The sequence below is a fragment of the Mandrillus leucophaeus genome, unplaced genomic scaffold (genome assembly GCF_000951045.1).
Source record: "Mandrillus leucophaeus isolate KB7577 unplaced genomic scaffold, Mleu.le_1.0 Scaffold105, whole genome shotgun sequence".
In the NCBI taxonomy this organism is placed as follows: Eukaryota; Metazoa; Chordata; class Mammalia; order Primates; family Cercopithecidae; genus Mandrillus; species Mandrillus leucophaeus.
This window is the reverse complement of record NW_012098654.1, coordinates 794233-818236: the sequence shown is the minus strand read 5'-3', so window position 1 is coordinate 818236 and position 24004 is coordinate 794233. Positions and strand designations below refer to the sequence as shown.

The 24004-nt window shown below is 55.1% G+C and overlaps 1 protein-coding gene across 3 annotated transcripts in view; it reads left to right on the top strand.

The window, feature by feature from the left end:
- The window catches only part of ACOT7 (acyl-CoA thioesterase 7), a 148835-nt gene that overhangs the window by 32550 nt on the left and 92281 nt on the right, over positions 1-24004 (top strand). Inside the window, exons 1-4 of one of the 3 annotated variants that reach the window (XM_011981211.1) lie at positions 1573-1600; positions 3386-3463; positions 3633-3751; positions 15914-16031. In XM_011981211.1, the coding sequence (XP_011836601.1) occupies positions 3669-3751; positions 15914-16031 (201 nt within the window). In that variant the 5' untranslated portion in view covers positions 1573-1600; positions 3386-3463; positions 3633-3668. Of the gene's footprint in view, positions 1-1572; positions 1601-3385; positions 3464-3632; positions 3752-5666; positions 5785-15913; positions 16032-24004 lie in introns of those variants that run through there. The other 2 variants (XM_011981219.1, XM_011981204.1) reach the window with 2 other exon arrangements.

Genomic DNA, 24004 nt, shown 5'->3' with positions numbered 1-24004 from the left:
AATCTCCGCCTCCCAGGTTCAAGTGATTCTCCTGCCTCGGCCTCCAGAGTAGCGGGGACTACAGGCGAGCGCCACCACACCCCGCTAATTTTTGTATTTTTAGTAGAGACGGGATTTCACCATGTTGGCCATGCTAGTCTCGATCTCTTGACCTCGTGATCTGCACGCTTCGGTCTCCGAAAGTGCTGGGATTACAGGCGTGAGCCACGGCGCCCGACCAAACGCTGGGCTTTATTTTATTTTATTTTATTTTATTTTATTTTATTTTGAGACAGAGTCTCTCGCTCTGCACCCAGGCTGGAGTGCAATGGCACGATCTCGGCTCACTGCAATCTCTGCCTCCCGCGTTCAAGGGATTCTCCTGCCTCAGCCTCCTGAGTAGCTGGTATTACAGGCATGCACCACCACGCCCAGTTAATTTTATATTTTTAGTAGAGATGGGGTTTCTCCATGTTGGTCAGGCTGGTCTTGAATGCCCAACCTCAGGTGATCCACCTGCCTCGGCCTCCCAAAGCGCTGGGATTACAGGTGTGAGCCACCGAACCTGACCATGCCCGGCTACACCCAGCTAATGTTTTGTATTTTTAGTATAGACAGGGTTCCATCATGTTGGCCAGGCTGGTCTCAAACTCCTGACCTCGTGATCCGCCCACCTCAGCCTCTCAAAGTGCTGAGATTACAGGCGTGAGCCACCACCTGTTCATTCCTTTCTATTGTGCTGCATCGTATGGATAGACCACAATGTGTTCATCCGGTGATGAACGTTTGCATTGTTTCCAGTTTTGGGCTGTTACATGGAAAACCACTATGAATATTCATCTACAAGTCTTTATAGGGACATATGCTTTTATTGGTAAATATGAGTAGAAATAAATACTAGGAGTACAGTGGCTGTGTTTATGGTGGGTGTATGTTTAACTATTTAAGAAACTGCCGAACTGTTCCCAAAGTGGTTGTGCCATTTTGTGTTTCCAGCTGCTGTAGACGAGAGTTTCAGTTCCTCCCCGCCCTCGCCAACACCTGGTGCAGGCTTCTAATTTCACCCATTCTGATAGGTGTGTAGTGGTATCTTACTGTGATTTTAATTTGTATTTTCCTAATGTCTAATGATGTTGAACATCTTTTCTTTCTTTTTTTGTAGAGATGGAGTCTCCTCTTGTTGCCCAGGCTGGCCTGGAACTCCTGGGCTCAAGTGATCCTCCTGCCTCAGCCTCCCAAAGTGGTGGGATGACAGGTGTGAGTCACTGCATCTGGCCTTTCTTGAGAAAAGGTCTCTCTGTGTCATCCAGGCTGGAATTCAGTGGTGCAGTCTTGGCTCGCTGCAGCCTTGACCTCCCGGCTCAAGCGATCCTACCACCTCAGCCCCCTGAGTAGTTGGGCCCACAGGTACGCACCATTATGCTCAGCTAATTTTTTGGATTTTTGGTAGAGATGGGGTTTCACCATGTTGCCTAGACCCGTCTCCAACTCCTGAGCTCTAGCGATCTGCCCACCTCAGCCTCCCAAAGTGCTGCGATTACAGGCGTGCATGACCATGCTTAGCTGAAGGTCATTTGTTTTTTTCACATTGAACTCTGAGAGATCTTTCTGGAGCCTGGATGTAAGTTTCTGACCCTACCAGCTTCCTCTAGCATGAGGCGGTGAGTTTCGGTTGGGGAGAGGGATGTGGCCTCCCATTCCAGGGCGCGTCGATGCAGAGTTCTCCTTGAATTCTCTCTTCTGAGTGCCCTCTGATGCGCTGGGCTCGGTGTGCTTTTGAGTTCTAGGCGTCTGTCTCATTTCCTACCTTCTTGCTATATGCTTGGCTGCCTGGGCAGGTGTGGGAGGGATGGGGGAAGAAGTGCTGCCATCTCTTGATTTTTTTCTTTTTTTTCTTTTTTTTTTGAGATGGAGTTTCACTTTGTCACACAGGCTGGAGTGCAATGGCACAATCTCGGCTCACTGCAACCTCTTTCTCCTGGGTTCAAGCGATTCTCTTGCCTTAGCCTCCCAAGTAGCTGGCATTACAGGTGCCCACCACCATGTCCAGCTAATTTTTATAGTTTTAGTAGAGACGGAGTTTTGCCATGTTGTCCAGGCTGGCCTCGAACTCCTGAGCTCAGGTGATCTGCCCGCCTTGGCCTCCCAAAGTGCTGGGATTACAGGCATGAGCCACCGTGCCCAGCCCACCTCTTGACTTTTTAGCTTCCAGATGCCTTCGAAAGCTGCAGAAAACTGTGGGTCATTTCCCCGGAAAAGTAGAAACCAAACACAACCTCAAGCATGTTTTTAGGGATGCTCGCAGCCTACTGACCCAGTTCTACTTGGTTTGGGTTTAGAGATGCCACGGCTGCAGGTCTCTGCCAAGCTGTATGTGTTTTTCTTTAGACTAGATTTTGGGAGTGCCTTTCTGGGGCAAAGTGTTTCCAGTGCTCCTGCCATGCGTCACCCACATGGCCAGTGCTGGTGGAGGGAGGGGCCGCAGCTTCTGGCATCCGGTTGTTTGTAGTTTTTTTTGTTTGTTTTTGTTGTTGTTGTTTTTTTGGACGGAGTCCCGCTCTGTTGCCGGGGCTGGAATGCAGTGACGTGATCTTGGCTCACTGCAACCTCCGCCTCCTGGGTTCAGGTGATTCTCCTGCCTCACGTTGCCTGGTAGCTGGGATTGCAGGAGCACACCACCATGCCCGGTTAATTTTTTTTTTTTTTAGTAGTGGTGGGGTTTCACCATGTTGGCCAGGCTGGTGTCAAACTCCTGACCTCAGGTGATCCACCTGCCTCGGCCTCCCAACATGCTGGGATTACAGGCATGAGCTACCCTACCCTGTCTTGTTTGTAGTTTATAACAGCTTTCCTGAGCTGTAACTTAATGGAGTCCACCCTTTTTGATTGTACAATTCTGCGTGAACCTTAGTGGATTCACAAGGTTATGCAGCCACCAGCACAATTTAATTCCAGAACATTTTCATCACCCCCGGAATTAACCTGCATGCATTAGCAGTCACTCCCATTTCCCGTCCTCCAACCCCTGCCCCCCACCAGCCGACTTTCTGTTTCTGTAGATCTGCCTGTTGTGGACGTTTAATATACACAGAATCAGACGGCACGTGACCTTTTGCGATTGACTTCTTTCACCCAGCGTGGTTTCAAGGCTGGTCCGTGCATTACTGTGGATCTGTAGGTCTTCATTTGTTATGGTCACATAATATCTCATTGTATGGATTTATCACGTTTTGTTTACCTACCCATCCATGGTGGACGCCGGGTTCTTTCCATCCTTGGGTGGTTGTGAATAATGCTGCCATGAACATTTCTAGACATCTCGTTTTGTCAATTAAAATGATTTTTAATTTAGTAGATGGGAAGTAGCACCTTGAGTTGTTTAACTTTGAGATTATGTGCTCATAAGGCTAAGCTATCTGACAAGTCCTCCCTCTTTGCGGGACCGTCTGGTTGTGGCTTGAACCTGTGTTGCTATGGAAGCCTGGTAGGTCCTCCCTGATTTGGGGTGGGTGTTGGGCCTAGCACACCTGGGCTTGGGCCAGTTGGAAGGGTTGCTTAGGGAGGCAGCAATGCCCACCTGGAGGGATGAGGCCAAGTCCAAAGGGCACAGTATTGGGGCCCAGGCTCATTCCTTGAGTTCCATTTGGCTACAGCTTCTGGAGGGAGCCGACGGGAGACGTGGGGAGACGATGCTCCTGGTTTGGAGAAGCTTGTCACTAAACGTCCTCAGAAAGGAAGTCAACAGGGCCTGTTTTGGGGAGAAGGCCAAACAGTGAGTTGGGAGCTGAGAGGAACAATGGGCTATTTGGGGTCAGGGGAGGGAAGTGTGTCTGGGAGGACCTGTCCTGTGTGCCAGGGTGGGAGGTGCTGTGGCTTCAAGATCCCTGGCCCTGGGATGCCAGCTACTCAGGATGATGGGCCTAGATGGGCAGCCAAGAGGCTGAGGAGGCTGACGGCCTGGGCCTGGGCCTGGACAGGCTGCCTGGGTGGGGAGGGCTCAGGGAGCATTTTCAGCCAGGGTTAGCTGCCAGGCTTGGGCCAGACTCAGCCCCCTGACTTACCCTCCAGGGAGACATTTTGGGTCAGTGGGATCCCTTTAGAATCCCCTCCTCTTCCAGCTTCTAGACATTAAACATTCCTGGGTGGGGGCAGCACCAGCCTCCCTGTGGGACCCAGCGTGCGTGGGGTTTGTAAGCTGAAAATGTCTTTCTCTTTCTTTTTGCGCATAGGTGAAAGGACTTACCCTTTAGTAATAATAATTTTTTTTTTTTTGAGATGGAGTCTCGCTGTCGCCCAGGCTGGAGTGCAGTGGTGTGATCTCGGCTCACTGCAAGCTCCGCCTCCCGGGTTCACGCCATTCTCTTGCCTCAGTCTCCCAAGTAGCTGGGACTACAGGTGCCCGCCACCATGCCTGGCTAATTTTTTGTATTTTTAGTAGAGACAGGGTTTCACAGTGTTAGCCATCTCCTGACCTCGTGATCCGCCTGCCTCAGCCTCCCAAAGTGCATGGATTATAGGCATGAGCCACCGTACCCAGCCTCCTTTTGGTAATAATTTACTTATTTAACTTTTACCAGAGTGACTTCCCAGGCTCAGAAGCCCTCCAGCACTGCCTGCCGGCTGGTTAGATAGAATGTAGAAGTTTGATAAGGGCCCTCTGTTCCAGCGGGAGTGGCTGTCTGCCTAATCAGCCCTCTCTGCCCTAACTTTCTCTTTCACAGCTAAACGTGTGGAACTTGCCCAGAGGTCGGGGGCCAGGCTGGGGCGACCCACCCTGAGAGGCCCGTGGGTCCAGCCTGGTTGAGTCGGCTGTGCGGCCTGCGCTCTGGCTGGGGACTTTCCATTTCCCTTGCTGGTCACAGGATTCCTGGGAAAGCAGCCCTGGTGGGGGCAGCAATGCGGGAGGTAGTGGTGATAACACATCCCGCCTCCTGCACTGGGCCCCCTGTAGCCTGCACCCTGGCCGCGTGATTGTTTGGCCTCTTTCTTTCTGACACCCAGTAGAAGGGGAGGCAGAGTGAAGAGAGTACAGGTGCGGGGGCACAGGGCCCACAGGTAGCAGCTGGCAGCCTGAGAGCCTGCGGAAGTGGAGGAAGGGTAGCGGAGCTGCTGGGCCCCAGGACAGGCAGGGCACCCTCTGAAGCGGGGGTTGGAGGGAGGAAGAGGGGGACAGGGGAAGGACAGGGGTGTGGCCTGAGGAGCAGGGAGGCTGGACCGCCTGTCCACTTTGCTTCAGCCAGGGAGCTGGCCCTTGGGACAGGCTTTAGTTGCCAGCTCCATCAGCAGGATGCAGGCTTGGACCTGTTGGAGTCCTTGTTGGCCTGTGACCTTCCTCCCCTGTGTACATTTCAGGGAGCTCTAGAAGGTGGCAACAGGGCCAGGCCTGGCTGTGGCTGAGACCCTGGAGAAAGACTAAGGGGCTGTGTTGTGCCCTGTCAGAGAAGGCAGAGCCTCACAACCGCTTCCCTGAGGCTGCTCAGCAGCGGCCCCTCTGCCTTCCTGATCTCCTGGCACGGCAGCCGGAAGAGCTCACAGAATTACTTCTTCTGTAATTATTTATAAAGCAAGGTTTCTATGACGACTGGTTTCTGGTAGACGCTCTGGATTGGCGAGGCAGCCTCTTCCTGGCCAGATCGGGCAGCTCAGGAAGCTGGGGGTGGGGGGTGCTCCCCACCAAGCCCGGTGTGGCGGGGAGCTGGGACAGTCCTGGGTCAGGCAGGGACTGTGTGATGCTTCCCGCTCCCTCGCCTTTCTCTGCATCTGATCCTGGGATGTCCTAGCCACCATGGCTTTCCAGCTGAGCAGGTACTGCCAGTCATGGGCATGTCCGGGTCGTGCAGGGGCCACTGTGGGTGGATTGTTTGGGGACATTTGGAGGGGAGAGTTGGGTAGAGGGAACTCGGCCCCTGTGCCCAGCAGGCTGGCTGGTATCATGCAGCCAAGAAGGGCAGTAGGGCACCTGCCTGGCCCAGCTCTTACTGACCCCCAAGGTTAGGTGGTCAGCCGAAGCTGGGACAGGAAGTGCAGGCCTGGGTAAGCTGGGAGCCCCTGACAGGGACCAGGGCACTGCCCTGCCTGCTCTAGTCCCCGGGGAGAAAGGCACCTGGTTTTCTTTCTGGCCTTGCTCCTGAGGCTTCCCTCTGCTCCTGCCAGCTGGGCTGGGTTCGCTGCTGGGTTTGCTGCGGTTTCCCAGCGCTGCTGAGCTTCCTATCTGCGGTGGAGGGGGCGCTGTGGGCTGCACAAGGAGCCTCCTGGGTCAGTCCCCTGCTCCTGGCCAAAATGGAGGCTGGGAGTTCAGGGCCATTGTCGGCCTCTTCCCCTGTGCTGCTTGGGGGCCTGAAAGTGTCGCTGGAGCTTTCCTTGGCCCAGCCCTTCCTCCCACGCTTCCCTCTTCTGGGATGCAGTGGCGTGTCTACAGGTGGAAGGAACTTCGCCGGAACTGCCTCAGGCAGCCAGTCAAAGAGGAGAAGCAGGGACTGGGCGCGGTGACTCACCCCTGTAATCCCAGCACTTTCACCAAGGCAGGTGAATCAACTGAGGTCAGGAGTTTGAGACCAGCCTGGTCAATACGGTGAAACCCCCATCTCTACTAAAAAATACAAAAATTGGTCGGGCATGGTGACGTGTACCTGTAATTCCAGCTACTTGGGAGGCTGAGGTAGGAGAATCGCTTGAACCCGGGAGGTAGAGGTTGCAGTGAGCTGAGATCACGCCACTTCATTCCAGCCTCGGTGACAGAGTGAGACTCCCTCTCAAAAAAAAAAAAAAAAGGAGAAGCAGGGCTGCTTGAGCTTCCATTTGGCAGAGTCCCCCATGGATAGAGGAGGCGTTTACGTGTGCCTCTGCCTGGACTTTGAGGCCCCATGCTCATCCAAACACCTGTTTTGTCCCTCAAGGCTGCCTGGTGTGAGGCCCCCATCTCCCCATGCCATAAGGAGACCCACTTCTCCTTTTCTTCCAGGAACAGCAACCCCTGTCCCTTGTCTACTCCTGGCCAAGGCAGCCTCTGCTGAGCTCCTGCAGGAAGCTCCGAGTGTCTGCGGCCCCAGGTGGTGGCCCCCAGCCATGAGTGGCAGCTGCGGCCCCATGATCGGGAACAATCTGCCCAGACACCTCTGTCCCACCCAGCTTTCCAGCTGAGGTGAGGGTGGAGCACGCGCACCTGGTGCTTGACCTCTGGTTTGAGGCCTTTGTCAGAAGGGGGAAGTAATGAGCTGCCTGCCCTGCAGACCCCGTCCTGACCCACCTGGACCCCAGACCCCTACCTGGCTGTGCACCTTCAGGTGGGCACTTTAGCTTCCACTGTGGAGTAAAGGAAGCAAGGCTCACCTACCCCTGGTTACCCTGGGTTTCACGCAGTAATGTTTTCATTTTAACACTGACTTTTTTTTTTTTTTTTTGAGACGGAGTTTTGCTCTTGTTGCCCAGACTGGAGTGCAGTGGGCGCAATTTCGGCTCACCACAACCTCTGCTTCCCAGGTTTAAGCGATTCTCCTGCCTCAGCCTCCCAAGTAGCTGGGATTACAAGCATGTGCCACTACGGTTGGCTAATTTTGTATTTTTAGTAGAGATGGGGTTTCTCTATGTTGGTCAGGCTGGTCTCAAACTCCCGACCTCAGGTGATCCACCTGCCTCTGCCTCCCAAAGTGCTGGGATTACAGGCGTGAGCCATCACGCCTGACCATGAAAGTATAGTCATCGTCCTTTTTTTTTTTTTTTGAGACGGAGTCTCACCCTGTGACCCAGGCTGGAGTGCAATGGCGTGATCTTGGCTCACTGCAACCTCTGCCTCCCAGATTCAAACAATTCTCCTGCCTCAGCCTCCCAAGTAGCTGGGATTACAGGAGCCTGCCACCACGCCCAGTTATTTTTTTGTATTTTTAGTAGAGATGGGGTTTCACCATGTTGGTCAGTCTGGTCTCGAACTCCTGACCTCATGATCCGCCCGCCTCAGCCTTCCAGAGTGCTGGGATTACAGGCGTAAGCCACTGCGCCCGGCCAGCACTGACATTTTTATGTCAGAGTCAGAGACACTGGTGGCACTCCCAGCTGGCCGTGTGCTGGGCTGTAGAAGGGGCAGGCAGGGTTCAGTGCCCTGCAGGGCTGCTGCCAAGGTCACTGCACAGGGGCCTGTCCGGGGCTGCCCAGGTGTGGGTGGCGGGTGCTGAGCAGGGCTGAGGGTGCTGAGCTGGGCTGAGGGGTGCTGAGCTGGGCTGAGGGGTGCTGAGCGGGGCTGAGGATGCTGAACTGGGCTGAGGGTGTTGAGCGGAGCTGAGGGCGTTGCCGCTGCTGCCTCGAGGCTCCGCTGTGCCACTCAGTGCTGCTTTCTTTGGTAGCAGCAGAGGCCGCTGGGCGTGGCCACAAACCAGGTGGTGGGTGACAACTGGAAGCAATTTCCTCAGGCTGGAGACCCAGCGGTGGGCAGGGCCATGCTCCCATCTGACGGGAGGCTGCTCCCGTCTCTGCCTTCATCTTCATCTGGACCTCCTGTGTCTCATGTCGAGATTTCCCTGTTCCTATAAGGACACCAGTTGTTGGGTTAGGGCCCTCCCTAAGGCACGGCGACCTCATCTTGATTGTATCTGGATGCAAAGAACTCTTTCCAAGTAAGGTGACATTCATAGTTTCTGGGGTTAGTTCTCAAACATATCTTTTGGGGGACACAATTCAACCCAGTACTCAGGCTCCACCCAGGGCACAGGAGGCATGGCCAGCCCTCAGGGTGTCTGCTGCGAGGCCAGGGGACAGGAGCAACTCCTCTCTCTGCCAGGCTCCCGTTGATTGTTCCAGGCACCCACCCTCTCCACTCCGGGAATGCATCCCCTGCCTCACTCCCACTGCAGAACAGGCTGAGGCTGTCCTGCCGGGCGGTGGGCTGGGCCCCAGGGCGATGGGCTGGACCCCAGGGCCGCTGCTGCAGGCGCTCTTGGGATGAGTGCTGGCCAGCCTCTGGTGTGTGATGAGATCTGAGTTTTGAGCTGTGCCTTGAAGCATTTTCTTTTTTCTTTTCTTTTTCTTTTTTTTTTTTTTTTTTTTTTCAGAGTTTCGCTCTTTTTGCCCAGGCTGGAGTGCAATGGCGCGATCTCAAGCTCCGCCTCCTGGGTTCAGGCCATTCCCCTACCTCAGCCTCCCGAGTAGCTGGGACTCCAGGTGCCCGCCACTACGCCAGGCTAATTTTTTATATTTTTAGTAGAGACGGGGTTTCACCACATTAGCCAGGATGGTCTCGATCTCCTGACCTTGTGATCTGCCCGTCTTGGCCTCCCAAAGTGCTGGGATTACAGGTGCGAGCCACCATGCCTGGCATTATTATTTTTTTTTTTTTTTTTTGAGATGGAGTGTTGCTCAGTCGCCCAGGCTGGAGGGCAGTGGCGTGATCTCGGCTCACTGCAACCTCTGCCTCCCAGGTTCAAGCAATTCTCCTGCCTCAGCCTCCCGAGTAGCTGGGACTCCAGGTGCCCGCCACTACGCCAGGCTACTTTTTTATATTTTTAGTAGAGACGGGGTTTCACCACATTAGCCAGGATGGTCTCGATCTCCTGACCTTGTGATCTGCCCGTCTTGGCCTCCCAAAGTGCTGGGATTATAGGCATGAGCCACCGTGCCCGGCTGAAGCATTTTCAAAGACCACTGATTAATTTGAACGGGTCGAGATGGTTTAAAGGCATCCGAAAGACACAGAGGCATCTCACCGAGGTCTCTGCTCAGTAGTTAGTTTCTTCCTCTGGGGGCCATGGAGGCCTCTGGTTTCCCACACCTCCTTCCTGGAATGGTCGTCCCTGCACCCCGGGTGGTCACCTTGCTCCCATGAGTGTGTGCCTCGCTGTTTTTCACCTGACAGCTGGTCTCTGAGAAGGTTCCTACTCCTCGTGCAAGACTGAGCAATATTCCGATGTGTGGCTGTTACTTTTATGTCCTTATGTGGACATCTAGGCGCTGGCACGTGTCCTGTGTTATACACGGCTGTGCAGTGAGTACCCTTGCATGTGCTTGGTTTAACCATGTGTGGTGTCGGGTGCCCTCTGTGAGGGGGTATTGGCTTACACTCCCCTATTCGTAAATGGTGCCCTGTCCTTCACAAAGGGCGGGTCAGACGTTGCTGGGACAGGTAGAACAGTGGGAAGGGCCAGCTGTGCCTGGTAAACAGCGGTGCTCTGGCAGGTGCAGGTTGAGCCCCGCAGGGCAGTGAGAGTTGAGGTGGAAAATTTCTGGATCCCTGAGAGCTCTGGATGCCTTACTAGGTGGTTAAGCCTTTATTCTGTCGATAGGAAGGGCCCTGGAAGGTGTGGATAAAGGAGTGACTTGGCTAGACTCCTGCTTAGGAAGAGCCACTCCTGGGGCTGTGTGCGGTCAGGGCTAGTTAGGATCTGAGCCAGGGCAAGAGGCAAGTGCAGAGGCCATGGGGGTGAGAGGTCAGTGCAGAGGCCATGGGGGGGCTAGAGGCCAGTGCAGAGGCCATGGGGGTGAGAGGTCAGTGCAGAGGCCATGGGGGGGCGAGGTCAGTGCAGAGGCCATGGCGGGGGCTAGAGGCCAGTGCAGAGGCCATGGAGGGGGCTAGAGGCCAGTGCAGAGGCCATGGGTGTTGAGAAGCCAGTGCAGAGGCCATGGGGGGTCTAGAGGCCAGTGCAGAGGCCATGGGGGGTGAGAGGCCAGTGCAGAGGTCATGGGAGGTGACCTCCCCAAAGTGTTTGATTGGTTCCTGGGCTTCAGCCTCCCCAGCCTCCCCTCCTTTCAGGATGGATTCAGACTTTGTCTCAGGCCATCTCTTCTTCATCCCCTTTTGGGCCGTGCGCCAGCTTTGTGGGGTTGCTTTCTGTTTCTAGAGCTCGCCGGGCACTCCTGGCCCTGGGCCCCGAACATTCCCTCTCCTCGTAACCTTCTCGGACCTCTGCTCCTGGCTCACCCTTTAGGAGTTGGCCAAGGTGTCACTTCCTCTGGGAAGCTTTCCCGGAGATCAGGAGGAGTGGCACCCTTCTGGGAGTGGCACCTTGACCCATGTGTGCTCAGCTTCCTCAGAGCCCTCATCATCAGCTGGATGCCACTTCCAGAGGGGACACCAGCCAAGAGTGGGGCGGCTGAGAGGGGATTGGCAGCATCTGCGTCCATTAGCCTTGGGCCCCAGCACCTGCCACTCATGCTACAAGGACTGGACAAACATGGTTCTGATCTTGGACAGGAGCAGCTAGAACAGAAAAAGGGCGGGACTGTGGGCGCGGGTGACATTCCAGACATGCAGTCAGCCCAGGTGACTGGCTGCCAGGACCCAGCAGGTGGAAGATAGAGTGGGGGATACTGGGGGCCAGGCCCAGAGAGAGAAGGCAGCCACGTAGGAAAGGTCCCACCCCAGGCAACTTTCTGTCTTTCCTTGAAATTTCTGGGATCAGAGGAGGGCTTGGAAGTGCAGGTTAGTGTGATGGGAGCTGGGGGAGGAATAACATGTCAGACTCAGCGGCAAACAGGCAAACAGTCCTCCAGAACGGGGCCAGGCCTGTGCCGCTGCCCAGGCTGGCCTGTGTGGTGTTCACGTGTCTTTATTTTTAGATAATTTTTAACCCCAGGAATCCTAGAGATAGACAAATGTCTGTCTGTCTGTCTCTCCTTCCTTCCTTCCTTCCTTCTTTCCTTCTTTCCTTCCTTCCTTCCTTCCTTCCTTCCTTCCTTCCTTCCTTCCTTCTTTCCTTCATTCTGTCTTTCTTTCTTTCCTTTTCTTTTCTTTCTTTTTTTTTAGACAGTCTCACTCTGTCGCCCAGGCTGGAGTACAGGGGCGTGATCTCAGATCACTGCAACCCCTGCCTTTCAGGTTCAAGCAATTCTCCTGCCTCAGCCTCCTGACTAGCTAGGATTACAGGCATGTACCACCACGCCCTGCTAATTTTTGTATTTTTAGTAGAGATGGGATTTTACCATTTTGGCCAGGCTGATCCTGAACTCCTGACCTCAAGTGATCTGCCCCCCTCGGCCTCTGTAAGTGCTGGGATTACAGGTGTGAGCCACCTCGCCTGGCAGCCAAATATATTTCTTTCTTTCTTTTTTTTTTTAAAAAACATATATTATTTATGATGTGCAGTCCCTATTCTAAGCACTTGTCCCATTCACTTCATCCTTACTCTATGTCTAGTAAGTACACTACCCCCATCTTCTGGATGAAGAAACTCAAACAGAAAAAAAGTTAAATAATCTGTCCAAGGTCTTGCAGCTGCTAAGTGCCAGAACTAGGATTCAAAGCCAGAGGGTCCAGTGCCAGGACTCTGCTCCCACCTTCTGCTCTGTTCTGCAAAGGAGGAGAGGTATGAAGGCCACGTGGTACGCAGGGACCAAGAATCTGCTGAGTTGCTGGACAGCAAAGGGCAAGGTTGTTTACTTTTTTTTGAGATGGAGTCTCGTTCTGTCGCTAGGCTGGAGCGCAGTGGCGCAATCTTGGCTCACCACAACCTCCACCTCCCGGGTTCCATTCTCCTGCCTCAGCCTCCTGAGTAGCTGGGACTACAGGCATGCACCACCACGCCCAGCTAATTTTTTTTTTTTTCTTAGTAGGGACGGGGTTTCACCGTGTTCGCCAGGATGGTCTCGATCTCCTGACCTCGTGATCCGCCCGCCTCGGCCTCCCAAAGTGCTGGGATTACAGGTGTGAGCCACTGTACCTGGCAGCCAAATATATTTCAATTTTCCTTTTCTCTTTTGAGACAGCCTCTCACTCTGTTGCCCAGGCTTGAGTGCGGTGGTGCAATCATGGCTCACTGCAATGTCCTCTTCCCGGGCTCAAGTGATCCTCCCGCCTCAGCCTCTCTAGTTGCCACAGCACCCAGCCTGTATTTCAGTTTTTTAATAGTAAAGAGGGGCTGGGTGCAGTGGCTCATGCCTGTAATCCCAGCACTTTAGGAGTCCGAAACAGCGGATCACCTGAGGTCAGGAATTCAAGACAGCCTGGCCAACATGGCAAAACCCTGTCTCTAGTGAAGATACAAAATTTAGCCAGACATGGTGGTGCGTGCTTATAATCCCAGCTACTCAGGAGGCTGAGGCAGGGGAATCGCTTGAACCCAGGAGACGGAGGTTGCAGTGAGCCGAGATCGTGCCACTGCACTCCAGCCCGGGTGACAGAGTGAGACCCTGTCTCAAGAAACAAACAAAAAAATAGTGAAGAGGAACGTGAACTGCTTTCGGTACCCGTGTCTTTATTAGAAATGGGAAAACAAAGTTTCCAGTGAGAGGCAGCTGCTTCCCTGGCTCCTCTGGCTGTCACCCCTGCCTGCCTGGAGACGGAGGCAGTCATGGACCCTGTCCTGGGATGGACACGCTTGGCCTTGGCCAGGCCATGGGGCAGGGCCTGAGAGAGTGACAGAGCTGTGTATGGGTCCTGGAGGCTGGCTGGACCCAGCTGCTCCTAAGCTGTTTGGAAGGAATGAGGGAGGTAGGGAGGGGAAGAGGGAGGGGCCAGGTGTGGAGCAGCTGATTGGGAAGGAATTCCAACTGAGGCCGGGACTCACTGACTCACTGGCTACCCCGGCTTGGAGGGAAGGTATCTGATTTGGGAAGAGGGAAGGGGTGAGTGAGTTGGGCTTTGGGCCTCATGCATTGGAGGTGACAGCACAATCCTCAGGCAGGAATAAAGTCCTATGGGGGAGAGTTGTATCTGACCTTGAGGGCAGGGGCTGGCTTCCTGGGTGGTCAGTTGGGGAGTTAGGATGGTCCTTGGTGCAGGACCCGAGGTGCCAAAGAAAGGTGGCCAGGCCTGTGGCAGCCGGCTGGTATGCAGTCTGCAGTTCCTGGCATGTACTCCTGATGGCACAGCACCAAGTGCCGAGTCCTCACTTTGTTGCCAGGTGTCTCTAGGCTCTTCCCCGGGCCTCAGGCACTGTCCCTGGCCTTCTGTCTTAAAGACTACCCGCTTATCTGTCCTGTCTCCGGTGCTTGCCGCATGAAAGCACTTCCTCTGCTGCTCTGCAGCCCTTGGCCCGCGCCTCCTCTCCCTGGCCTTGTGTCATTCCTGGGAGCCAACCTGCTGTGTGTGGCTCCACTTCACAGATGGACAAAGTGAGGCCTGCAGCGGTCATTCAGGCTGCTGTGGCGGGCGGCTCTGGTGCTCCTGGGAAACGCTGGGCTGATGTTTCCTCAGTGTCTAGAACCAGGGGCTGGGCCCTGCTCTCCGCACCCACCCACAGCCTTGGCTGGTGCCTCCAGGACAGGCCTGTGTGGAAAGGGACCCTCTGCCCCCTGCAGCTGGTGCAGGGAAGGCCCTTCCTACTAAGTGGAAAACAAAGGGAAGAGGTTGATAGAATCATTTTGTGACTTATAATTGGCTACCTGGTAACTCAGATGAAAAAACCCAAAAACCTTTCATAGAGTAAGTTCAATTTTTAAAAACAGAGGTATTTCAACGTGAACACTTGAGAAGCCAAATGAGGCCCTTGTGTGCTCTGGGGATCCCCTGGCTGCCGTGTGTCACGCCGTGCTTCCTGCTCCACAGGCCGCTGTCCTGAACCTCCTGCAGAACCTCGGGCCCTGCCTGACCTCAGGGCCAGAAGCCAGTTGGCCTAAATGGCCTTGGTTTGCATAATAGACTCTCACCCAGGGTGGAGGGGTGACACTGGGGATGGGCAGCTGTCAGTCGCTGGAGGACATCCGTGGTCATTTGCTCTAGAAGTGGCATCCTGTGGCCAGAGGTTGGATTTCTTGGAGCTTCCAACTAGGTTGGCTAAATACTTACCGGAGAGGGAAAAATTCTCCTGGTTAACGTGTGGACTATCTACTGTGTGGACTATCTACCGTGTGGACTGTCTACCGTGTACCATGTGCCAGCACTGTCGTGGGGTGAGCACGCGATCTGTATGATCTCCCACAGTCACGTGAGGCAGTGCTGTCTCAGTGCTGTCGTTCTGCCCATTGTACAGATGAGCACATGGAGGAATGAGGGTTCTGACAGCTTGCCCAGGTTACTCAGTGAGTAAGAGCCAGAGCCAGGAATGCTTTCGGGGGAGGGACTTGCTCAGCCTTGGAGCCGCTAGAGGAGCGGGGAAGAGATGCAGACCTGGGGAGACGCTGCTCCTGGGGCCCCCACACTGGCCAACAGGGCCGGGCAGGCTGCACAAGCTGCAGGTGGGTGCTGTACCCTGGACCTGTGCCCACTGCCTGCCACTCATCTCCAGGCCTTGGCCTGTGAAGGTGGCTTTCATCAGGCAGGTGCTGTCTGGGAAGATGCCAGGCAACTTGCCCTGGTAGGACTGCCAAGCTGGCTTGTTGGGATTCCAGAGATTTCATGGAGCTCCCACACTGCCAGTTCTCACAACAAGGATGAAGTTGTTCCTCTTTGGGGAAGTGAGGTGGCGTTTTCATTCTTTTGGACCTAGGAGAGCTCCCTGCCCTCAATCCAGGGCCTGACTGCACACTGCCCTCCCGGGACCCGCAGAGGAGCTCAGCGCGCAGCGGGCGGGCGCTCACCTGCTGACAGGGCCTGGGGTCTTGAAGCTGTGACTGATGTCTAGTTCTCAGAACAGCCATGGCTACCTGGTTCCTCTGGGACTCCTGATGGGGGTGGTGGCGGTCCTGGGAATTTGCTTTTCACAGTCTGTGTTGGTCACTGGGAACCCCAAGGGCTGAGTCGCCACCTCCTGCCCTGTGGCTCTGCTTAAAGGTCTTTACCATCAGCCCTTCCCTGCCAGGGCAGGCCGGGGACCTGTGGCTTCAGGGGGAGAAAGTGCCCCTCTGCCCTCCTGCTCTGTCGTGGAAACAGCATCTCAGGGCCCCTTCTGTGGCCTGGCAGATGGCGCCGCACCCTGACGAACACACCACCTAGGAAGAGCCCAGACATGGAGAAGGTTCTCTTTCCTCCAGGAGCCATCGAGCCCTTTGGGGACCTTCTCCCCTCCTTGGATTGTGACAGTTGCATGAATGGCATCCTCTCCAGAGGCCTCATCCTGCTTCTCCTCTGCCCTAGGATCATGCGGCCAGATGACGCCAACGTGGCCGGCAATGTCCATGGGGGGACCATCCTGAAGATGATCGAGGAGGCAGGCGCCATCATCAGCACCCGGCATTGCAACAGCCAGAACGGGGTAAGGGTGTGGGCCCCATACCTCTGGGCCCTGGAGGCCGCACCAGTATGGGTTCAGGACAGGAGTTCCCCGGGGAGCCAGGCCTGCAGCCTTCCCTCCCCTTGTGCACTGGGCCTTGGGAACTTTGGGCCCAAGCAGTTCTGTACCGGACCCTCAGAGCTATGCTTGGTTTTGGCCTCAGCCAGGAGGTGTGGGAACCCACCAGAGATGAAGCGTCAAGCAAGCTGACAGGCCCTCCCTCCACCACTGCCCGCCATGCTGCGTCCCCTGCCAACCTGGCCCTGATCAGAAGCATGCCCTGCCTGCGTGGGGTGGACTTCATTGCAATGGCCAAGAGCTGAGACATAGGGGCCACACAGCAGACGTAGGGGAGGTCCCACCTCTGCCCTGAGCAACCCTGGTGGCCATGGCAAGTGCTGTGGCTCTCTGTGACTTGGCCACTTCCTGGCTTTGAAGCTCACTGGCCTGGTACCACTGTGCCCACGATGGGGGCAGCTCTCCACTTGCCCCAAAATTGTGCAGCTGGGGAGGGCCCTGTGACCCCAAAGCTGGGGACAAGGGGCATGGTCTCTAGTGTCAACCTCAGGGCTGCTGTAGGACATTCAGCCATCCCCAGCTCTGGGGAGGGGACATTTTCTCTGAAGGTCAGCTGTGGGGGAGAAGCCAGCCCTTGGGTACTGAGGACAGAGCGTCTGCCGTGGTGCTGCAGCTGCAGCCTTTGCACTGTGGGGCTCGGTTAGCACACCTGCTGTGGCCTCCAGGGAGGCAGAGAGGAGGAAGACTCAGCCCCAGCTTGGAGAGTGGGAGTGTGAGGTGCAGGTTCCCACCATGGGCACGGGCATGATGCCACTCTATCAAGAGGCCAAGTGGAAGCCACATCAGAGACCAGGGACCAGCGGGGGCGCTGTGAGCTCTGAGCCACGCTGGTGAGATGCAGGAAGTGGCTGCTGGCTCTGTCAGCCTGGGCTGTCGGAACTAAGACCACAGCCTGCTGGCTTGTGAACAGCGGAAATGTATTTCTCACAGCCCTGGAGGCTGGAAGTCCAGGATCAGAGCGCCGGCAGATTCTGTGTCTGTTGAGGGCCCGTTTGTTTCCTGGTTCGTAGACATCACATCACTTCCTGTGTGTCCTCACTTAGCAGGAGGGGCTCTCTTAGGCCCTTTTATAAGGACACTAATTCCATTTGTGAGGGGTCTGTCCCCATGCCCTCATCACCGCCCGAAGGCCCTGCCTCCTACTACCGTTCCCTTGGGGGTTGGGATTTCAACACAGGAATTTTGGGGGGACACAGTCATACAGAGCATGGCACATGCATTCAGCTTGGAACAATGGGCAGTGTGTGTCCAGTGGAGGAGTGGAAGCTGTGTGTGTGTGTGTGCGCGCGTGTGTGTGTGCGTGCGTGTGCATATGTAGAATGAACCAAGCCACGGTAAGTGTGGATGGTTGGATGTGGATGTGGGGGACGTTGCGTGGTACTGGTTAAGGAGTGAGTTTGCTGGCAGCGCCTGGTTTAGGAGGGATGGATGACTGGGCTGAGGCTGGATTGATTCCTTGGACCCGAGGCTCCGGTGCAGCTCAGTCACGTTCAGAGAGCACCCTCTGGTGGCTGTGGGGAGGATGGGCCTGAGCCTGAGAGCCCGGGGCAGGGGTGAGGGCCAAGTCCCAAATTCCTGTTGCACCCTTCCAGAGAGAGACAGTGAGGGTCCCTGGCAGGAGAGGATGGACACGGGGAAGGAAAAGTCCCCAAGATGGGGAGGAGGGGCTTGGAAGGCGAAGAGGGTGATGCTATCACTCATAATCGCAGAATTATTTTGCTGCCATTTGGTCAGCACTTGGCATTCTGCAAAGCTCCAAAATGCTTTAGGAGCTAAAGTTTAGCTCATGGAATCCTCACAACACCCCAGAGAGGTAGCTGTTCTTGTTTTTTTTTAATTTTCTGAGACAGAGTCTCACTCTGTCACCCAGGCTGGAGTGCAATGGTGCGATCCCGGCTCACTCTAACGTCTGCCTCCCAGGTTCAAGTGAATCTCCTGCCTCAGCGTCCGGAGTAGCTGGGATTACAGGCGTGTACCACCACACCCAGCTACTTTTTTTGTATTTTTAGTAGAGACGGGGTTTCGCCATGTTGGCTGGGCTGGTCTCGAACTCCTGACTTCAAGTGATCTGCCCACATCGGCCTCACAAAGTGCTGGGATTACAGGCATGAGCCTCTGCACCCAGCTGCTGTTGTTATTTTTATTATCCCAATTGCATAGATGAGGAAACTGAGGTACAGAGAGATTGAACACTTGCTTGAGGCCACCTGGGGAGGCAGTTGGTAGGTCTGGGCTGTGACTATGCCTTAAACCTGTACTTTGAACACTTGCCCCTCCTTGCTTCTCCGGATCTGGGGCTGCTGGAGGGACAGTTTTGACACATTGGCTTGGAGAAGCCTCTGGGCTGCTGGTCCCCAGGATGGTGATCCAGAAATTCTAGGCTCAGGAAGGGGTCTCTGAGTTCCAGGCAGCCCCAGGGTGTGGGGGTGAGAACAGTCCCGGTGCCTAGAAGGGCTTTGCTAGGGCCCTGGGTGGGGCAGGGGACCCCCCCCATCCACACTTCCCTAGTGGTGCCTTCCAGTCTGTGGCTGGAAGTCCCAAGGTTCTGTCTCTGGCTGAGGCCTCTTGACCAGCCCCATCTGGATGCCTTCTTGGCCTGCTTGGCCTTGATGTGCGAAAAAACGACACTCCTGTCCGTGCCCCGGGCTTGCTTCTTCCAGCCTCCCTCCCCTCGGTAAATGGTCTCTGCAACCCCCAGGTGCTCAGGCTCAGAATCTGGAGCCTCTGTCGGCCTCTCTCCCTCCCACACTCATGAGGCTCTGGGGGCAGATCCCACTGCTTTACCTTCCAGGAAGTCCAGATCTGAGCACAGCCCCCCAGGCCCACCCTCACTTTGGGTCCAGTGGTGCTGCTCTCCTGATCACCCGATCACCTGATCACTGCAGCAGCCTCCTGACAGGTCACCCTGCTGGTCCCTGCCGCCTTGTTCTCCACCAGTAGCCAGGGACGTGTGGAGTCAGAGCACAGTACTGCCTGCTCAGAGCCCTCCAGATCTCCTGTTTTGCCCAGAGTCAAAGGCACGTCCACACGAGTCCCTGTCGCTGCCTAGCGTGGCTCTGGGACTTCGCCTCCTACATGTCTTTCTCAACTCTCCTCTGGCCACATTGGCTTTTCTGCTGCTTCTTGGACTTGCTGGGTGCATTCCTGCCTTGGGCCTTTGCACTGGCTTTCCCTAGATATCTACAGGGCCCTCCCCTCACCTCTTCCAGGCTCTACATAAAAACGTTGTAATCCCAGCACTTTGAGAAGCCAAGATGGACAGATCACTTGAGCTCAGGAGTTTGAGGCCAGCCTGGGCAACATGATGAAACTTTGTCTCTACAAAAACTACAAAAATTAGCCGAGTGTGGTGGCATGTGCCTGTAGTCTCAGCTCCTTGGGAGGCTGAGGCAGGAGGATCACCTGAGCCCAGGGAGGTCGAGGCTTCAGTGAGTTGAGATCACATCACTGCTCTCCAGCCTGGGTGACAGAGTGAGACCCTGTTCCTACAAAAACAAAACACGATGTCCAGTCGTGCGCCTGATGGCCTGGCTCCCTCCCTGTTTCCAGCTGCTCTCCACTCCTGACCTTGTACGCAGTGGTAGCCCCATGAAGGCAGGCAGGACTTCTGCCCTTGGTTTCCCCAGACTGAGGCATAGAGCATGCTTAGGCATTATCTGATGAATGCTGGGAACTTGGGCCTGGCACCGTCACTGTCACGGAGAGCTTCCACCAGCGCTTACGATGAGCCCGTGGCTGTGCTGGGGCTCACCCTTCCTTTCCCTGTGTAGTCTTCCCAGCCACCTGCTGAGACAGACACTGTTCTTAACCTTGTTTTACAAGTGCGGAAACTGAGGCCTAGAACAGTTAGGTGGCTTTCCAGACAGCTGCATCCTCAGAGCTGCCGTCAGGCAGGAGATGGCCGTGGCTGGGCACGGTGATGAGACCGTGCCCTCTCTGGGCCCTCATTGGGTGCTGGGCATGGTCTGTGCACTCCACGTTTGTCAGTTGCCTTATCCCCGCATGTCAGAGAGACAGCTGTCCCTGCGTCTCCCGGGCGTTTCCTAAGCACCAAGTTCTTCCCATTCATTATCCCCTCGAATCTCTGTAGCAGCCTGTTGGGACCATTTATTGCCTGTGTTTACAGAGACTGAGACATGGAGAGGTTGTGTCGCTGCACAAAGTCACAGAGCTAGTAAGCAGTAGAGCTGTTCTTTTGGGCTCTGCCTCTGAAGCTGCTGTCCTGGCTGGAAGCCCTGTGGCCATGAGGAACCCCGTGCCTGTGGTTTGCTGGGGCACCTGTGCCTCACGGGCCATGTGATGCCGATTGCTTTTGAGAGCATGGCAGAGGGCACTTCCGGGCAGGTGCTGATCAGGAGCTCATGGCTCTGTCCCAGGGCAGGGTGGGGCTTTTCCTGCTCCTGCAGTCCTGGGAGCAGGAGGTGTGGGGCACATCCGAGGCACTGGCTGCTGGGAGCTTTTCCTATGGAGCGCAAATACTTGTCAGTCTATGTATCGAAGTTTTGGATCACACCAGCCTTCATGGACTCCCTGGGTCTGGCCCAGAGCCCCGTCAGCTCTTGGGAAGCAGCCGCCCACCAGCAAATCAGAGCCGTCCTGGGTCCTGGCTCCTGCCATCTGCACCCATCAGACACACAGAGCCACCTCTCCAGCCTCCCAGGCTGCCACATAGTGAAACAAAATCCTCCCACAGGGTCTCCTGATAGTGAAATGGGACCGTGGCAAGACTCCCGTGTGGATGCCTGGGAGATATTACTTTTCTTCTTCTTCTTTTTTTTTTTTTTTTTGAGATGGAGTCTTGCTCTGTTGCCCAGGCTGGAGTGCAGTGGTGTGGCCTCAGCTCACTGCAACCTCTGCCTTCTGGGTTCAAGCGATTCTCCTGCCTCAGCCTCCTGAGTAGCTGTGACCATAGGCATGTGCCACCATACCAGGCTAATTTTTTTATTTTTAGTAGAGACGGGGTTTCACTATGTTGGCCATGCTGGCCTCGAACTCCTGATCTTGCAATCCACCCGCCTCGGCCTCCCAAAGTGCTGGGATTACAGGCGTGAGCCACCGCGCCTGGCCCTACTTTTTTCTTTAGTATGTTAAGCTGGGAGAGAACCAAGCTTAAGGGTCATCAGTGGCCTTCTGCTCTATGAAGGACAGGCTTGAAGCCATTACCAGGTGTCCCCGTGGTGCTGTGGGGAAGGCTCCTGGATGGGTCTGCATGAGGGGTGTCCCGAGGGACAGCACAAAGAGGTGCGCTCTGCCTTCGTCCTGCCTCAAGTCACTCTCTGAGTGAACCTGCTTTTGTGCCTCCTCTGAGAGGCCCTTGGACCCGCCCCTCATCCTGGCCTGCAAGGCCTGGCAGCCTGCCTCTTTGGACCTTTGTTCATGTCTCCCACTGCGTCCCTGTGTTCTGGTGGCTCCCCACCACCTCCCCGCTCTGCTCTGCTGCTCTTTCCTCTCTGCTGCTCTTTCCTCTCCCTGTGGTACCAATGCTTCCCCTACCTCCTCCTGCCTAACACCTGGTCTTCTAGGCCTCAGCTCAAATGCCTCTCATCTGAAGTCATGCCCTGCCTTGACATCTCTGGGCTGTCTTGAGAGCACCTGATGCCATGTGGCATGGTCTCATTTCCTTTTCGTCCGTCCGCTCAGCCAGAACCCAGACTCCTCTGACCTACTCCCCTCTGTGCACCCAGCACTGAGAAGCCCCACAGATGCTGCCAGAAACCAGCTGCAAAGCAGGGAGGTGGAAGGCCACTGCCCCGGAAAAGCATGCGCCTGTAGGTCTGTTTGATCTGTGTCTACATGGCATACCGTAATGTACTTAATCAGCCTCAAACAACACACACTTGGCTTCATTCCACTTTTATGTCTTGCAGACAATGCTTGGCTCGTTCCAAGATGGGCACTGCCTTGCCCAGAGGCTGTGCCTAATTCTTGCCTGGCTCTGTGCAGCCCTGCCCTTACAGCCTTTGGCCAATGGGTGGTGCCATAGCCACGTACATTGACTTGGCGGGAGAAAGACACAGTTCCAGGCATCGCTTTACTGTGACCTGTTGTGAGTAGGGCAGGGTTTGCTGGAGGACAAGGCCATGTAAACCAGAATGGGGAAGCATCAGGCCACCCTCACCAGCTCTAGAACTTTTCCTGCCCAGCCCCAGATGCAGTCACACAGTCCCTGCACCTGGGAGAGGGCTCAGACAGAGGCTCCCAGCCGTACCTCCAAAGAAGCAGGTGCTGGGTTTGAGGTGGGTCGCGAAGCTAGAATGTTTGCCCCACCTCGGTGAGTCCTCGTGTAGGTGGGTGAGCTGCACGTTGGTGCTTTAGGGGTGGCAGGCGGTAGGTGGGAGAACACAGACGCACACACCAGGGCTTGAAGTGACTGCCACATACTCTCTGTGTGCCCTGGGATGCTTGCCTAATGTGTCACCCCTTGTCTGGGTGCTGTAAAGATCACCTGGGCCAGTGATGCTGGAGCTGGCCTAGGCCCCTCCCTCACCTGCTCCCTGCCCGCCCTGGGAAGCCTGAGGGTGCCTCAGTGTCATGCTATCAACATCCTAAGGAAGTGATCGTTGCAGTAGAAAGTCATGGCAGTCCTCTGGGAGATGGAGACTCACATTCCCCGTGGCTCAAACACAAGGTCATCTTTTGTGTCATTTATTCAGCAAAGATGAAAAATAAGTCAATTCTGAGTGTTGGTCAGGACGCTGTGAGGTGCCAAAGGCCAGGCCAGTCACTGCTGTACCGAGAAACACTTAGGATCATATATAAAAGTATTTGTCCTCGGGCCCAGAAAATAATCCCAAATGCAGAAAATGTTTAAGTGAAAGGGTGCCCATCACAGCATTGTTTATAATGAGAATCAATTGGAGATGCCCCAGATCTCTAATAAAAGAAGAAGAATGTTCAATTCCACCTGGCTAGCCATTGAAAGTAATTTTCTAAAAAAAAGTTAGGTATGGTTGCATGTGCCTGTAGTCGCAGCTACTTAGGAGGCTGAGGCTGGAGGATCACTTGAGCCCAGGAGGAGTTTGAGGCTGCAGTGAGCATGATAGTGCCTGTGAATAGCCATTGCATTCCTGCCTGGGCAACACAGCAAAGTCCTGTCTCTAAAAATAATAATAATTTTGCACTGGAGTGCCTTGAGAAGGAAGTCACTGGAAAGGATAAGGAAACCTTTCACATACGGCCACTCAGACGGAGTGTTTGTGTCTCCCATGTGTTGAAATCCTCACCCCCAGGGTGATGGTATTAGGGGGTGGGGCCTTTGGGAGGTGATGAGGGCATGGGGGTGGAGCTTCATGAACGGGATCAATGTCCTCATGAAAGGGGCCCGAGGGAGCTCATTTGCCCCAACCACCACGTGAGGTCACACAAGAAGCACTATGAACCAGGAAGCTGGCCCTTACCAGACACGGAATCTGCCCATCCCTGATCTTGGAATGACCCAAGTCCCTGGAGACTTCCAGCCTCCAGGACTGTGAGAAATAAATTTCTGTTGTGCCTGAGCTGCCCAGGCTATGGCATTTTGTCATGGCAGCCCAGTGAACTAAGACCCAAACCTACAGAGGATGATCCCTGGGGTAGATGAAGAGAGAAAAGCAGGCGCAGCGCCACCTGTCCACATCCACCATCGGGAAGCCCCGCCCTGTGGTTGTAGACCTGGAGTCCGATCTGACACATGGGACGCAGCTGCCAAGGGGTCCTGTGTGACAAGGGACGAGGTGGCCAGAGGCAGACCCAGCCCCGTAGGCTCTTTTGTTCCTTTTACGTTTTAAATCATGAGAATGGGTCGCCTATTTGAAGGATAAAAAACATTTAAATTTTTTTTTTTTTTTTTTTTGGGACGGAGTCTCGCTCTGTCGCCCAGGCTGGCGTGCAGTGGCGCG